We start from the raw sequence: 16,707 nt of genomic DNA, 5'->3' as shown, positions 1-16,707 counted from the left end.
TTCATTATTGCCCCTTTCTCTGTAGGATTGGCCCCAGGCAAGTGGCAGTTGCCTCACGCAGGAGATTATATCTATTTCTAGGAGTAGCCTTCAGGCAAAGGTGTGGCAACCTGGAGAGTTAGGCTAATTCCCTAACTTCAAGGCGGGACCACTTTGGTAGTCAGTTCACGGACCTACGAGCTCCTCTGAGATCAGATTGCATCTGGACTTAGCTGAGTCCCATCCTTCCTTAGCTCCTTCCCCTGCCCTCCCCTGATTTCCACAGGACCTTCTCCTGACGGTAGACCAGCAATAAATCACATGCACCTGAATCTCTGTCTCTGGCCCTGCTTCTAGACAACTCTAAAGCCCTTACTGTATTTTTAGATTCCCTTTGAATATTTTATTACAGTATTCGTGAAATTAGATCATACCCTCAAAAGTGATCACTATGATTATGTTAAATCTATGTGAATATTTTCTGTCCAGTAGTTGTGACCTTTATAAGGATCCCAAATTACATTGGTTGAGGTGGTTTCAAATTAATATCTTCTCTGAAATGTACTTTAATGTTCAAAATGAGAACTTGAGATGGTATTCTATAATATGAGAAACATTCCTTTCAGGAAGAAAATCTAAAGAGGAAAGAAAAAAAAAGGCTGATTGTTGTTTTTTAAATTATCTTTAATGTTTATTTATTTTTGAGAGAGAGAGAGAGAGACAGAGCATGAGAGGAGGAGGGACAGAGGGAGAGGGAGACACAGAATCCAAAGCAGGCACCAAGCTCTGAGCTGTCTGCACAGAGCCCGATGCGGGGCTCAAACCGACAAACCAGGAGATCATGACCTGAGCCAAAATCAAAAGTCAGACGCTTAACCGGCTGGGCCACCAAGGCAGCCCCAAACAGGTTGGTTTTTATTTGAGCAATTAGATGAATAAGCAGAAGTAATCTGTTACATATTCTGCTCATAAGTGGCGGATACGGAATTATAATCCTCGTGACAAATTTTAGTGCTTTATGTTTTCACCTCACTTGCTGATAGTGATGTACTGTATTGTTGGAGTAAAGAACCATGAGGCTATTACCAACTTGATCTCTTTGCTATTAGTAGACAAGAGCCGAAAGACGAGGAAGGAAATTTTTACCAGCCATTTTTCAAACCTACAGAATAATGTTACCCTGTTACATTTCTAACCCCTCATGAAACAAAGAACTTGTAGTGAATCAACACGTATGAGTAGAGTGATCCACAAAGAAAACGTGGAACAATTTGTGTTCCACCTCACTCTAAAACCATTCCAGAGGCTCCTGGGTGGCCCAGTTGGTTAAGCATTGGACTTTGGGTCAGTTCATGATCTCACGGGTCAAGAGTTCCAGCCCCATGTCGGGCTCTGTGCTGACAGCTCAGAGCCTGAAGCCTGCTTCAGATTCTGTGTCTCTGTCTCTCTCTGCCTGTTCTCTGCTCTCTCTCTCTCTCAACAATAAATAAACATTAAAAAAAAAAAAACACACAACAAAACCCTCTGTGAACCAGAAACCAGTGGAGAATCACATTCTCTTTTTGAGGCATGTAGAGACTTGTATGCGAAGTTTTCGGTGCACTTAATCTTTAAATCCTTTTCTTGTCCTAAACTTACTGAAAAGAAGTGGCAAAGTGAAGAATCTCAGGTCCCAGAAAGTCACCAATGTGTTCTCAATTGAATATTACCTGAATTGTCATTGTTTGCCTTCCCATAAGGAATTCTATAAAGGCCAAGGATATAACCATCTTCAGTTACAACATCATGCACTTCACCTGGGTAGCCCCAATAGGAAATAATTTGGCTCTAGATAAAGAAAAAGGAAACCTTTTAGTATGTTGGTCTGTTAAAGTAATGTGATAACAATCTAACCTATTAATGTAATAATGGACCTTCATACTGTCTCAACATTAGGACTATTTTTTTCACTAGTTCATTGATGCCTTCAGTGATAGATATTTATAGAACACCTACCAAGGTGTTATACATTGTATTCATCAGTCTTATACATTATTTTTTTCTAACTACTAATCAGTCATGCTTTTACTCAACCAGATACAATTTAAAAATATATGTTTATTCAAAGATGTTTGTATGTCTATGCTCATAGGTAAGCTTAGGTCTGAAATTTGTATGTTTATGCGTGTATACAAAAGAGAATTTGTAAGTCCTCCATACATATTTGTATATATTTTCATCCAGGGACAAAATAAGGCTAAAGCTACCAAACAGTAAATGGGGACTACGGGCTGACTCATATCAAAATATACGAATGCAAGGATATAAATTTGACTGCAGATCTATTAAAATAAAAGCACCCCCAAATTACAGAAAGAGTAGTATTCCCTGTTATTTTGGCAACTTAGCATTTATTTCCTAGCAGCTTACGATATTCATGTTTGCTTCAGGGTTTACAGATCTTCGGGATCGAAAGGCACCATGAGTAGTCCCAAGAATTAAAATGAAAGACATCACTTTGAAAAGGTACCACATTTGGGATCTACATACCAAAGGAGACATTAATACTATTAAAATTGCAACAAGTAATAACATTTGACTATTTGAATAATTCTGTGAGTTAAGGAATATTACCAGTTTCAGATAAGAAAGTTGAAGGTCTGAAAAATTAAGTAAGTTGTCTAAAGATACAGGGTGTTCTTGGCCGTCAAGATTCAGATTCGTTCCCGCTTCATTCTCAAACCCATGCTTTTCCAGCCACCCTATTTTGTAGCGCAAACCCCCTCTTTGAAGTCTCCATCATAGAATTGCCTAGCCCAGTTCCAAAAACTTTATCATATACTACAAGTTCATTGATAGCTGAATTAAGGATGTAATAATATTCTTACCAGGCTAACACTTATTTAAAGTGTGTTTAAAGGTTGCTGGGTTTTGGGGAGGGCAGGAGGACGGGTGAGGAGATTAGGAAGATTGGATAACCCAACTTCCATCCAGACTCTCAGCATCTAGATTTTACTGCGTACAGAAATGCTTGTTTTGAGTATCCTAAATTCTGGGAAACCAGGACTCTTAAGTTCTTTCTAGAATAAGAAACCAGGGAGCCACCGAGGTCACTGCCCACATTCTCTCCCAAAAGCATGACTTATGGATCTCACGAACCTTCTACAATAAGCCAGGCACTGTACCTGGAAGGACATTGTGCAGAGTTCATAGGTCTGGCTTTGCCACTCACAAGCTATGTGACTTAAAGGAAGTTACTTAACCTCTCTGAGCATCAGTTTCCCTACCTATAAAATGTGAATAATATCTCCTTCTCAGGGTCGTCATAAAACTTCAATTTGATAAATGGGATATGACGCTTTGTTAGTATAATACCAGTCACATAGCTAACATTTACTGTGTGTTAGACTTCCTCACTTAAGAGAACAAACTATTACCAGTAACTTAGGAAAATAATTTATGTGCAAATAATTGCTATGTCTTTCTTATATGTTTGTTAGCCTAGTTCCAGTGCAATAATTTAACAACTTGCTACAAATTATCCAGACTTGAAAGTTTTAAACTACATTTATTTTTAAGATGTATTTTATTTTTTTAGCATTACAATGTTGCTTTTTTAAGATATAATTTATTGTCAAGTTAGCTAACATACAGCGTATACAGTGTAGTCTTGGCTTCAGGAGTAGATTCCTGTGATACGTCACTTACATACAACACCCAGTGCTCATCCTAACTAGTGCCCTCCTCAATGCCCATCACCCATTCCCACTCCCAAACCTCCCACTCCCGTCAACCCTCAGTTTGCTCTCTGCATTTAAGCGTCTCTTATATGGTTGGCCTCCCTCTCTGTTTGTAACTTATGTTTCCTTCCCTTCCCCTATGGTCTTCTGTCAAATTCCACATTTGAGTGAAACCATATGATATCTGTCTTTCTCTGACTGACTTATTTCACTTAGCATAAGACCCTCCAGTTCCATCCACACTATTGCAAATGGCCAGATATCATTCTTTTTCATCACATCCATTGCATATATATACCACATCTTCTTTATCCATTCATCCGTTGATGGACATTTGGCCTCTTTCCATAACTTGGCTATTGTTGATAGTGCTGCTATAAACGGTGGGGTGCATGTGCCCCTTCAAAATGGCACTCCTATATCCTTTGGATAAATTCCCAGTAGTGCTATTGCTGGGTCATAGGGTAATTCTATTTTTAATTTTCTGAGGAACCTCCACACTGTTTTCCAGAGTGACTGCACCAGTTTGCATTCCCACCACCAGAGCAAGAGGGTTGCCCTTTCTCCACGTCTTCCCCAACACCTGTTGTTGCCTGAGTCGTTTATTTTGGCCACTCTGACCGGTGTGAGGTGGTTTCTCAATGTGGTTTTGATTTGTATTTCCCTGATGGTGAGCGATGGTGAACATCTTTTCATGTGTCTGTTAGCCATCTGTTAGGTCTTCTTTGGAAAAGTCTAAGACGCATTTTCTGATCGAAAGCGTTAACTTATGGAAACTGGACTTCTCCCCTTTTGGTCTAGATTTGTGTTATATTTGGTATAATATCAGTGCTCTTTAGTAAGGGCAGAAGGCAGATTTTAAAACATAATAAAGCTTTTTCTACCAAAGAAGAGACAGAAATCTGCTAATTTAAGTGCATAAGCAAAACATTTATAACATTTGTAGTCACAATCTAGATGTTCCTCCTTGGGGGTGTTCTTGGGAAAGTGTTAGTGAGATGGCAAGTCTATTTGGTTCTCTGTCCTCATGGGCTGTCTCCGGAATTTGAAGCTTACCATACATACTGATTTTAAAGTACTTTGCATTAGTCTAGAACAAGTGCAAATCTATCATCCCAAATGAAAACTTTTTGAAAACGGAATGATATTAGTAATGTACTTGGGAAACGGGCATAAAGCAGACTGTTCTAGACAAGTGGACTTATGGTGACCCAACTTTTATCCTTATTTCCCCAAATGTTGGTATTTTTATCCCAATAAAATGCAGGAGAAGGATGGACCTTTGGCATATGGTTGTTGAGACTTCTAACAACCACCAATGGTGTATGTTTCGACTGAATTGAATTACCGACTTTATTTGGTGTTTACAGTGATTTATCAATTGTACAAAACAACTGATGAAAAAGTTCACTAAAATCTAGATCTCTGCTGTTCAATATGTGGCTATTGAGCACTTGAAATGTAGGAACTAAAATTTTAATGTCATTTGAATTATTTTTAGTTTATAAACTAAAGCTGTGAAATTTTTTTCTGCTAAATGCGAGTTCCAGGTTCCGAGCTGTCAGCACAGAGCTCAACATGGGGCTCAAAGCCATGAACCATGAGATCATGACCTGAGCAGAAGTCGGACGCTTAATCAACTGAGCCACCCAGGTGCCCTGACGCTTTTTAAAATAAAATGACAGCATGTTAGTGATGCAAAATTGAGTGACAGTGCAGAAGCTGGTATTATGCCAGATCAGTAAAGGGAAAAATAAGACTGGAACGAGACTGTGTCTCCATTTTCAAAATGAATGGCAAATGTAATTTCGCACGACAGAGCAAAATGAAAAGGTTTCCTTCCTTTTAATAAAGAAATATTAAAGATCGTAAACAATGTTGAGAGACATTTTCAGCAAACACGTAGTGAATTTGATAAGGAGTTTCTACACAAATGTCAAAAAAGAATCCATGAAATCAGAAGTTTTTTCTGTCCAAAAAACATTTCCCTCTTTAACAGAATCTGAGCTTGTAAATTTAGACTTCTGTAAAATGCTTTGGATTCTTGCACACAAAAAAAAGAAAAGAAAAGAAAAGAAAAGAAAACCATTTTTAGATGGTGAGCTGCTAAACAAAAATGATTATAGTTGGAGAAATTTTGTTACTAAATTAAAAGGAAAAGTCTAAAAATAATATTTTGCAAGTTGAAGATCTTCAATAAAGCCTCCAAACAATTGCCCACAAATACAAGAACTTTCTAAGAATATAAAAATCAATTGATTCAAAATTTGAAGATTTCATGTACTTTTCTTTAGTTTCAGATGAGTTGTGCAATGGGAGAGACACTGCGGTTAATATTTCGGATAATTTTGTGTCGGAGGCCTTGTAGCTCTACAAAGAAGTGTCAGTTTGTGACTCGTAAAAAATCAAAGACATAGTGCAAATGCTTAAAAATCTTTCACGTTTCTTAAGTAATTTCAGCTAGATATGAAAAAAAAATTAGTTTCTGTCACAATAGACAGGGCTCCAGCTATCTTATTTCAGAAATACAGATTTATTAGAATTTTAATGCTGCCATAAACATAAGGGTGCATTTATCTTTTCGAATTAGTGTTTTCATTTTCTTTGGGTAAATACCCAGTGGTGCAATTACTGGGTCATAGAGTATTTCTATTTTTAATTTTTTGAGGAACCTCCATTCCGTTTTCCGTGGTGGCTGCACTAATTCACCTTCCCACCGACAGTGCACGAGGGTTACTTTTTCTCCGTATCTTTACCACCACTCGTTACTTTATGGTTTTTGATTTTAGCCATCCAACAGGGGTAAGGTCATATCTTGTGGTTTTGATTTGCCTTTCCCTGATGATTAGTGACGTTGGGTATCTTTTCATGTGCCTGTTGCCACATGTGTGTCTTCTCTGGAAAAATAGTCTATTTAGATCCTCTGCCCATTTTTAAGTCATGTTGTTTGTTTTTTCAGTGTTGAGTTGTATAAGTTATTTATGTATTTTTGATATTAACCTCTCATCATATATCGTTTGCAAATATCTTCTCCCACTCAATAGGTTGCCTTTTGGTCAAACATTGATTTTCTTAGACCTCTGGAGGCTGGAAGTCCAAGGTCAGGCTAGCAGTATGGTAAGTTTCTGGTGATGACTCTCTTCCTGACTTCCTGCTCTCACCTTCTCACTATGTCCCCATGCAGCAGAGAGAGCTTGCTCTCTTCTTCTTGTAAGGCCACTAATCCTTTACAGAAGGCCTCACCTTTATGACCTAATCTAATGGATCTAAGTATTCCTCCAAAGACCCCGTCTCCAAGTAGTATCACTGTAGTGGTTAAGGCTTTAATGTCTGAATTTGAGGGGTCACAAACATTCAACCCATAACATATTTTAATTCTATGTTTACTTTTTTTGAGAAATTGCCATAGCCTTTTCCATAGTGCCTAGACCATTTTACATACACACTAGCAACACACAAGGGTTCAAATTCTCCACCTCCACAATGACACTTGTTAGTGTGTGTGTGTGTGTGTGTGTGTGTGTGTTTGCGTGTGCACAGGCGCGCGTGTGTGTTTATAATGACCATTTCAATAGGTGAAAAGTGGAATCCCGTGATTCTGATTGGCATTTCTCTAGTGACTAGTGATGTTGAGTACCTGTTTCCATGTGCTCATTGGCCGTTTACATATCTTCTTTGGAGACATATCTATTTGAGTCCTTTGCCCGTTTTGTATTCAGGTTGCTTGTTTTTATTTTTTGTTGTGAGTCTTAAGAATTCCTCACATATTTTAGAGATCAATCTGTTCTCAGACAGGTGATTTGCAAATATGTCTTCCCATTCCATACGTCGCCTTTTCACTGTGTCGATGGTGTTGTTTTAAAATTTGATGAAATCCAACTTGTCCATTTTTTCGTTTGTTGTCTATGCTTTTGGTGTCATCTATAGGAAAGCATCTCTAGATCCAATGTCATGAAGTTTTCCCCTTGTGTTTTCATTTAAGAGTTTTATCATGTTAGTGCTTACGTTTCAGTCTTTGATACAATCTGAATTAATTTGTGTACATGGTATAAGGTAAAGGTCCAACTTCATTTTTTTTGTGCATGGATATCCAGTTATCTCAACACTGTCTGTTGAAAGGCTGTCCTCTTCCTCACGAAAGGTCTTGGCATTCTTCTTGCGAGTCATTTCACCATATATGCAGGGACTATTTCTGGTTCTCTATTCTATTCCATTGGTATGTGTCAGTGTTTATGCTGGTGGCACAAAGATTATTAACGCTTTGTCATAAGTTTTGAAATCAGAAAGTGTGAAACTTTCAACTTGGTTCCTCTTATCAGAATTTGTAACCCAAGAGACTAATATTTCGCCTATTGTTTCATTCCACTGTGCAATACATATTGAAAAATATGTATTTTACAAAAAGGGTTAAGGATGCAGTTATCAAAATCACTCAATATGTATATGCAAATGCTAAGAATGATGATCAGATTATGAAACTCTCAAGAGAAACAGAAGACAGAGTGTCTTGTGTTCTTCACCAGAGCTCATTCATTGAGTCATGGGAGATTTTTAAAAGAATAAATGTATTGTCGACTCTAATTCAAGACTGTCCTGAAACAAAAGCAGTATTTGGCAAATATCGGAGAAGAAAATGATAGTGGTGTAACTTAACTTTTTTTCATCAATATCAAGCTGAAAAAAAAAGCTCATTTATTACCTTATTAAGGTGCCATAAATTATGTTTATGTGGAAGCTTTCCATAATGCATATTAATAAGAATGATTTCACACTTTCCTAACATGAATCAATATGTGTATTTTATTTCTAACCAATAGCAGTATATAAATTAGCTACAAAAAAATTGAAAGAACACTTTGTGTGATATTGATAAATTTAGAGTTGCTTTTAAACTCTAATTTGAATTTGATATGAATAATAGTAATTAACATGGGCTTTCAAATGAACTTAACTTGGGACAGATGTAGTTTTCAAATTGATAAACTACTCCAAAGTCAAATTAATTCTTCTAAAAACTTTTTAAAAATTGTCAAAGTAGATGCAAAGGTACAAGAAAAAGGATTTATTGGTAGTCAATTCAGGTAATAAACAACTTTGAGATATGTTCGGAGCACCCCGGATATGTGAAACTACTCTTTTAAGAATACATTTTATGAAATCGAGACACAGATCACGTATGTCTGGTAGGAAATTTAGCTCCCAAATTGACACCTTTTTATAGGAGTAAATTACACTCCGGATTTTAAGGGCTTAATACAAAAAGTAATGTAAAGTATCTCAATAATTTTATAATACTTGCATGTTGAAATGATAATCTGGATATAACAGATTACCATATTTTTTAATGTTTATTTTTGAGAGGGAGAGAAACAGAGCGTGAGTGGGGGAGGGGCAGAGAGAGAGGGAGACACAGAATCCGAAACAGGCTCCAGGCTGTGAGCTGTCAGCACAGAGCCCGATGCAGGGCTTGAACTCACAGATTGCAAAATCACGACCTGAGCCGAAGTTGGACACAACCCAGGTGCCCCTGAATATAATGGATCACTATTAAAGTCACACAGATATTATAAAATTAGCTATTCCTACTAAAATAAAATGTTTTTCCTGTAAACCTTGTACCTGACACAGCTGATTACCATTAATACGTTAATTTAAGTCACTCACCGTAATTGTCCTTCCATGCTAGCTGCCTGGTGAACTACTTTTCCATGGACCAATCATTGGTGCTTTGCTCTGTTTAGGGGCAAACTTTTACAAGATTTATAAAGATAAAAGTAGAACAGAAAATTGGGTTTTGTACAAGAACACTAAAATTCAAGGCAACCAAGATTTTAAATAACATTTTTTTAAAGATTATCACCAAGTTAGCCAAAGTACTTAAACAAAATGTGAAGTTACCAAAAATCTGCCTTATTAGTAACACTCATCTATGACTAAATATAATTTCCTGAAAGCTGACTTGAGGGTTATTTTTCTTCAGCTTCTGGTATTGAAATGATTGGTTTGGCTCTAGATACACAACACAACAATGAAAAACATTATGCCATCCCTCTCTCTCTTATTGATTTTAGGTGCCTAATGTACGTGTCTTCAAAGTAGTCAATCCTAAATTGCGTTCCTTTGAGCAAAAGTTGCTAAACAGAGTCACAAGGATGCCCCCCCCAAAAAAGAGTATTGTTCTAGAAGAAGAAATAATATGAGAACATTTAAGTTCAGTGCAATCTCATTTTTAAAGCTACTTTTCCACATTTATGCATTTATGCTACTCTAAACACATTCACAAAAATGAGAATACATCTACAGTGGTTGTTAGGGGTAGAGTGCTAGCTTCAGTTAAAAAAATATTAAAATTATTAAAACATGATTGTAATTCTCATAAAAGCCTGAAACAGACTTCTGTTCTTCGTTCTGGCAGTTACTGCAGTAACAGCAATGAGTTGTAAATAGTCTCTGAATGGTATAAAGCAGTTCAGATATAGAAACAACAGTCTTAAAAGTATTGCTAGGTTTTGGGGCGCCTGGGTGGCTCAGTCAGTTAAGCATCTGACTTCAGCTCAGGTCATGGTCTCACGGTTCATGAGTTCGAGCCCCGTGTCGGGCTCTGTGCTGACAGCTCAGAGCCTGAAGCCTGCTTTGTATTCTCTGTGTCTCTCTCTCTCTGTGCCCCTCTCTTGCTTGTGTGCACACAATCTCTCTGAAAAATAAATAAACACTAAAAAAAAAAAACAAAAAAAGTATTGCTATGTTTCAAAGATTTATCCCTATGGAAAACATGAGCAAGTTGTCCATTTCTTACTCAAGCCATGTGATAAAAAGCATAATATAGTTTGAGGACGGGCTAAGATTATTTCAACATGCATATTGTAAACCCTAGGGAAATTACCAAAAATGTTTTAAGGGTAAATAATAAGCCAATAAAGGAGATAACATGGAATAATAGTAAATGCTCAGTTAAACCCAGAGAAGTAAAAAAAAAAAAAAAAAAAAAAAAAAAAAGAGAGAGAGAGAGAGATAAAAGAAAAATAAATATGGTAGCAACATAGTAGATTTTAATCACTAATTACTTTATGTGCAAATAGTATAATTATACCGGTTAAAGACAGAGACTGTCAAGTTAAATTTTTAAAAAAGCAAGACTAAACTGTGTGTTCTCTACAAGAAATTTATGTTAAATTCAGATACTTAGGTTAAAAAAGTATACAGCAAAATATGCCCAAGAAAGCTGGACTAATTATGTTAATTTCAAATAAAGTTGACTTAGGGGAGCCTGGGTGGCTCAGTCACCTAAGCGTCTGACTTCGGCTCAGGTCATGATCTCACAGTTAGTGGGGTCAAGGCCCATGTTGGGCTCTGTGCTGACAGCTCAGAGCCTGGAGCCTGCTTCTGATTCTGTGTCTCCCTCTCTCTCTGCCTCTCCCCTGGTTGCACTCTGTCTCTCTCTCTCTCTCTCTCTTTCAAAAGTAAGTAAACATTAAAAAATTTTGCAAATAAAGTTGACTCAGAATAAGGAATATCATTATGGATAAAAAGGGAGGTTACATTAACGGTATGGAGTCAATTCTCCAAGAAGACATAACAATCCTAAGTGTCTATATACCTAACAACACAGCCTTACATATATAAAGCAAATATTTTATAGGCCTGAAAGGAGAAACAGACAATTTTGCAATTATATTTGCAGAATTCAACTGTCCTTTTTTGGTAAATAGTAGAATGAGTAGACAAAGATTAGTAAGGATATAGAAAACCTGAAAAATACTATAAATAACTTGACTTAATTGACATATATATAGCATTCTACACAACAATAGCAGAATATATATTCTTCTCCACCATTCAAGAAACAGTCACCAAGATTCTGGCCCATAGACAAGACCTAAGTCTAAAGGAATAGAATTCATACAAAGTTCTTGAGCCATAACAAAGCTGAACTCACAACCAATAATAAGACCATATCCTAGAAAGTACTCAAATAGTTGGAAATTAAATAACACATTTCTAAATAACCTGCAGGTCAAAGAAGAGCAAAATTTAAAACTGTTTTGAACGAACTGAAAATGAAAATACAACACAGCAAAATTTGTGGGCTATACCTAAACAGCATTTAGAAGAAAGTTTACAGCCATGACCGTTCATGCGAGAAAATAAGAAAGGTAAGAAAAATCAGTTTAACTGAAGTTTAACCTTAAAGGAACTAGAGGGGGAGAAAGCAAATTAAACTTAACATTAGCAGAAGGAAATCAATAATAATGATTAAAATAGGAATCAATGAAAAGAAAGGAAAGAAAAATAGAGAAAAGGCAATGAAACCAAAAGCTGGTTCTTTGTATCATTTCTAAATGTGTAGGATGTAATTAAACCGGTGCTTAAGGAAAACGTATAACTGCTTAGATACTCGCTTAATAGACATGAATGGAAAGACTTTTGCTGTACAATGTCACTTAACTTTGTGAAATCTTGAGTTACGTACCCGTAATGACTTGCGCCATCTTTAAAGATGACAACATACGAGGCTCCTAAGTGCCCCTCCTCCCACAGACACCCTGAACGGACAGCTACACACGGATCAATTCTTGCTGAAAGAAATCTGGAAACTAGCTGAGCAGCGACTATACACTGGGCAAAGGAGGACGTGGTACCACATCAAAACTGGTAGGAAAGGCTGAGACACACTCTTGTACAACACCACACAACTGGGAGGGCATCCTCAAACTCCCAGCTTCTCCCTGAGGATCACAGGATTTGGACACCACATCTAGGGCCCCAACTTTTAAGTCACACACTTGAAGGATGCCCACCCCGAACACCCAAGTCTGAAAGCCAGTAAAGCTTGCATGCATCCTTGAGACCGCCAGGACCATAGCAAATAAAGGAGCAGTATGGGCAGGTGTGAGCATTTGCCAGATAGATCGCCCTGGGGCTCGATACAGAGGAAGTAGGCAAAAAAGGCCCATCTCTCAGTCTTTCCCTAACAAAGGTCTATTTCAAACGCTGCCGCGTGAGGGTCAGGCTTCTAATTCAGCACACATCTAGGGGCTGACTGCCACCCTCCCCAGAGATCACGGAAGCCTACGGACACTTCCTCTACCCTTTCTCTCTAGCCCACTCCAGGTTGTCAGTGTCTCCCTGGAGGGAACAGGAACACATCTAGCACCCCAGATTTTGTGGCTGCCTCTTGAGGGGACCGGCCCCTGATTCCTTGGCTCTGATAACAAATGGGGCTTACCTTTAAAGATCCCGCAGGGCTGTAGCAAACAAAGAAGTTCTTAATGGGGTCAAGAGCAGCCCTCTTCTCCCCCATACACCCAGGCTGAGTGCAGAGGAAGCAAGCAAAAATGCCCACCTACAAGTGTCTCCCTAGAAGGGGCCTAAATACATACTTTCCCAGTGGCGGCCTGATGGGCTGGCTTGTATCGGGGCACTGACTGCTCTTAGGACACTGATGGTCTGGGCACGGTTCCAACTACTCGGGGCCACTAAGAACAAATAAGGCGGGTTGGGTAATCGCAAAAGACATTCACGAGTAGGCTGGGATGACTGACAAGGTTCATCTCCTATAATGAGACCACTCTGTCAAGACTAGGAGAGGTAGCTATCTCATCTGATGCACAGGACCCAGGAGAGAGAGTCAAGGAAAATGAAGAAACACAGGGATGTGTTCCAAACCAAAGAAAGAGATAAAACTCCAGAAACAGATCTTCCCGAAATGGGGATCAGTACTTAACCTGATAGTTCAAATAACAGGCATAAAAGCTCCTCCCCACGATCAGGAGAACAATGCATGAACAAAGTGAGAATTTCAACGAAGAGATAGAAACTATTAAAAAGTACCAAACAGAAATCACAGAACTGAAGAATAAAATGACCGAACTGGAAAATTCAGTTGAGAGTTTCAATAGCAGGCTAGATCAAGTGGAGTGAAAGATTAGTCTTCACTAACCACAGAGCAGTGGGATTCATTTAAGCAGAGGAGCAAAAAGAAAAAAGAACGAAAAAGATTGAAGACAGTTGAAGGGTTTATGGGACACTCACAAATGGACCAATATACACATTGTACAGTTCCCAGGAGAAGAAAGAGAGAAACGGGTAGAAAGCTTATTAAAATAATAATGATAATAATAGTAATAATAATAACAGCTGTAAATTTACCTAATCTAAGGAAAGAAACAGGCATTCAGATACAGGAAGCCAAGAAACTTACAAAGGAGATGAATCCCGAAAGATCCACACCAAGGCACATTATAACCAAATTGTCTGGAGTTGAAGACAAGGAGAGAATCTTAAAATAGTAAGAGAAAATGACTTGTTATCTACAATGGAACTTCCATAAGACTATCAGCAAATTTTTCAGCAGAGACTTTGCAGGTCAGAGGGAGTGGCATGATATGTATATTCAAAGTGCTGAAAGAAAGAGAAAGAAGAAAGAAAGAAAGAAAGAAAGAAAAAGAAAGAAGGAAAGGAAGGAAAAGAAGGAAGGAAAGAAGGAAGGAAGGAAGAGAAAGAAACCCACCAACCGAGAATATTCAATACAGCAAAGTTGCCTTTCAAGATTGAAGGGAACATAGTTTGCCAGACAAGTGAAAACTGGAGTTTATCACCACCAAATGGGTCTTGTAAAAAATATTAAAGGGGCTTCTTTGCAGTGAGATGAAAGGATGATACTAAGAAACAGGAAACCACATGAAACTATAAAACTGACTGGTAAGGTAAATATGTAGTTAAATTCAGAATTCTTTAACGTTTCATGGCGGTGGGTGAATCTTGAGATTTCTTTTGTAAAATTAGCAAGCAGCGATCGTGAACGTATGGTAGGAAAGGAGAATGTGCTAGACCACAAAGGCTTTTACAGATATATTAGTGGAAAGTACTTTCAGCAGTTGAGAATGTGGAAAATGACTTCCTTAAAATTATGACTACCATTTAGAAAATCTGCCTTTACTTACGCGTGTGTGCAGTTTGACGATTGCTGTCCCACCCAATGCTTCGACTCCTTTTGCAATATCCCCCCTATTGTGCTCATCCAGGTTTAGCAGGCTTCACCAGTTGGGAGAGCTACTTCCTGAGGAAATTTGTTCCATTTTTAGATGTATCTACTTAAAATCATTCCTTACATATGTTCTTTGCGTTAAGCCAGAATCTATTTTCTTATAGTTTCATCAATTGATTTTAGTATACCGATATATCTAATTATGTGTCTCTCTTAAGATCTTTTCCATATTTGAAGATAACTCTCATGTTTTCCTGAAGTTTTCTCCAGGCTAGAAATTTCTAGCCTTCTTACCTATTCAAATAAGTTCATTTCAACTTTGCTTACCATCCTGGACACCTTTCTTTGGAATGATACCAGTTTCTGAATGATCCTCTTAAAATCCGGGTTCCAGCCCTGAACACAGTATTTTAAATGTGATCTGGCTAGTCTAAATAGTGTGGGACTATCACCTGTCTTGCTCTGCAGCTATAATTCATTTATATTTATTTTTTGTCTTGACAGCTTTCTTATATTAACTCATAATGAGCTTAAATCCAAGGAAAATTCTAAGCCCCCTTCCCTTGATTCTGTAAAATTATTTTCTAGATACTTTGAATAGCCTTGTCCAATTTTTTTTTTGGTTAAATTTGTGTCAGTGACTCGTATGGAAATCTCTTGAACTCCTGATCTTAAAATAACCCTAGGAGGCTCTCTTGATTTTAGGCCATCTATAACACGGTTAACTGAAAACAGATGGAGCTCTGCATCACACTGGTAGATATCCTTTGCTGATTGGCATGATATTTTTCTATTATTGTAGTCATACCATAAAAAAGCACTCCCTGAGAAAGTATTTTCAACACTGAAATTGCCCCCACTGAATTACCATTCAGCCTGTCTTAGTTTAAGCATTATCCTTGAAAGACTTGTATACCTTCCAGGCAAATAGTTAGTGAACTCTGTTTCTGAGAATTCTACCTTTGATTATAGTTGTCAAGGATACTGAATTGACTATGACAAGGTTTCTCTTGGTGCTTAAGTTCTAGTAAGTAAACAATAAAGAAGTGAGTAAAAAAAAAGCAAGGTAGTTTCTAAAAGTATTAAGTGATGGGAAGAAAATTAAACAGGTTAGTGGAATAGAGAGTCACAAGGTGGTTGTTTTAAGTCAAATGGTTAGAGAAGGCTTCTTTTAGGTGACTTTTAAGTGGGATTTATTTAGGTATTTAATGTTTATTTTTGAGACAGAGAAAGAGAGAGAGAGAGAGCAAGCGGGGGAGGGGCAGAGAGGGAGACAAAATCCGAAGCAGGCTCCAGGCTCCAGGCTCTGAGCTATCAGCAGAGTCCGATGTGGGACTTGAACTCATGAACTGTGAGATCATGACCTGAGTTGAAGTCAGACGTTTAACTGACTGAGCCACCCAGGCACCCCTTAAGTGGGATTTAAACGAGCATAAGGAAACATCAGGAATAGGAAAGAAGATAAAAGTTCAAGGTGACGAGCAAGACTAAATTTAAACACGTCCGTTTTAGCTATTTTGCACTCCTCCTTTCTTTAGTCATTCCCAAATTTCCCAGAAAGAACACCCTAGTAACAGCAGCCGACCACGGACCCACAACCCTACAGTTATAGCTCTGGGCTAATACAACCCATTCTGGAGGGTGGGGGTGGAGGCTGAGGCTAGCCCACTCCCTGAAGACTAAGGTAATGAGACATCACAAGCCACCGTGGCTACCTCTGTTCAACGGTCATAACAATCCCCAGTTCTCCATAACTTTCTAAAGAAAATATTATCGATCATAGCAGAAAAGCATAAGAGAATGAAGGATTGATGCAAATTCGCAACTGGAAACACAAGTCAAAAAAGTATGCTTAGACTCCAGAACTGCATAAGCAAATGTTTACCACTTTCACAGATGCGTGGAAAATTTGAGGGTGGATTCAGGGAACATAAAATAATTCAGTGTCGCTCTAGCACAGGACAGATGAAGATTATGCAGATAAGATATAAACATAGGTTGGGGAAATATCAGTGAACACTA

At 38.0% G+C, this 16,707-nt stretch overlaps 1 protein-coding gene across 5 annotated transcripts in view; it reads right to left on the bottom strand.

The window, feature by feature from the left end:
• The window catches only part of LIPJ (lipase family member J), a 37,068-nt gene extending 21,351 nt beyond the window's left edge, over positions 1-15,717 (bottom strand). For 2 of the 5 annotated variants that reach the window (XM_049644940.1, XM_049644943.1), the window contains exons 1-5: positions 15,554-15,717; positions 14,642-14,757; positions 9,363-9,446; positions 2,389-2,500; positions 1,689-1,806 (exon numbers count right to left, since the gene is read on the bottom strand). In XM_049644940.1, the coding sequence (XP_049500897.1) occupies positions 1,689-1,806; positions 2,389-2,500; positions 9,363-9,379 (247 nt within the window). In that variant the 5' untranslated portion in view covers positions 9,380-9,446; positions 14,642-14,757; positions 15,554-15,717. The remainder of the gene's footprint in view (positions 1-1,688; positions 1,807-2,388; positions 2,501-9,362; positions 9,447-14,641; positions 14,758-15,553) is intronic. The other 3 variants (XM_049644944.1, XM_049644941.1, XM_049644942.1) reach the window with 3 other exon arrangements.
• Positions 15,718-16,707: the final 990 nt, after the last annotated feature.

This window comes from Panthera uncia, chromosome D2 (genome assembly GCF_023721935.1).
Source record: "Panthera uncia isolate 11264 chromosome D2, Puncia_PCG_1.0, whole genome shotgun sequence".
Taxonomy (NCBI): domain Eukaryota; kingdom Metazoa; phylum Chordata; class Mammalia; order Carnivora; family Felidae; genus Panthera; species Panthera uncia.
Note: the sequence above shows the minus strand (reverse complement) of the source record. Positions and strands in the feature narration are given on the sequence as shown.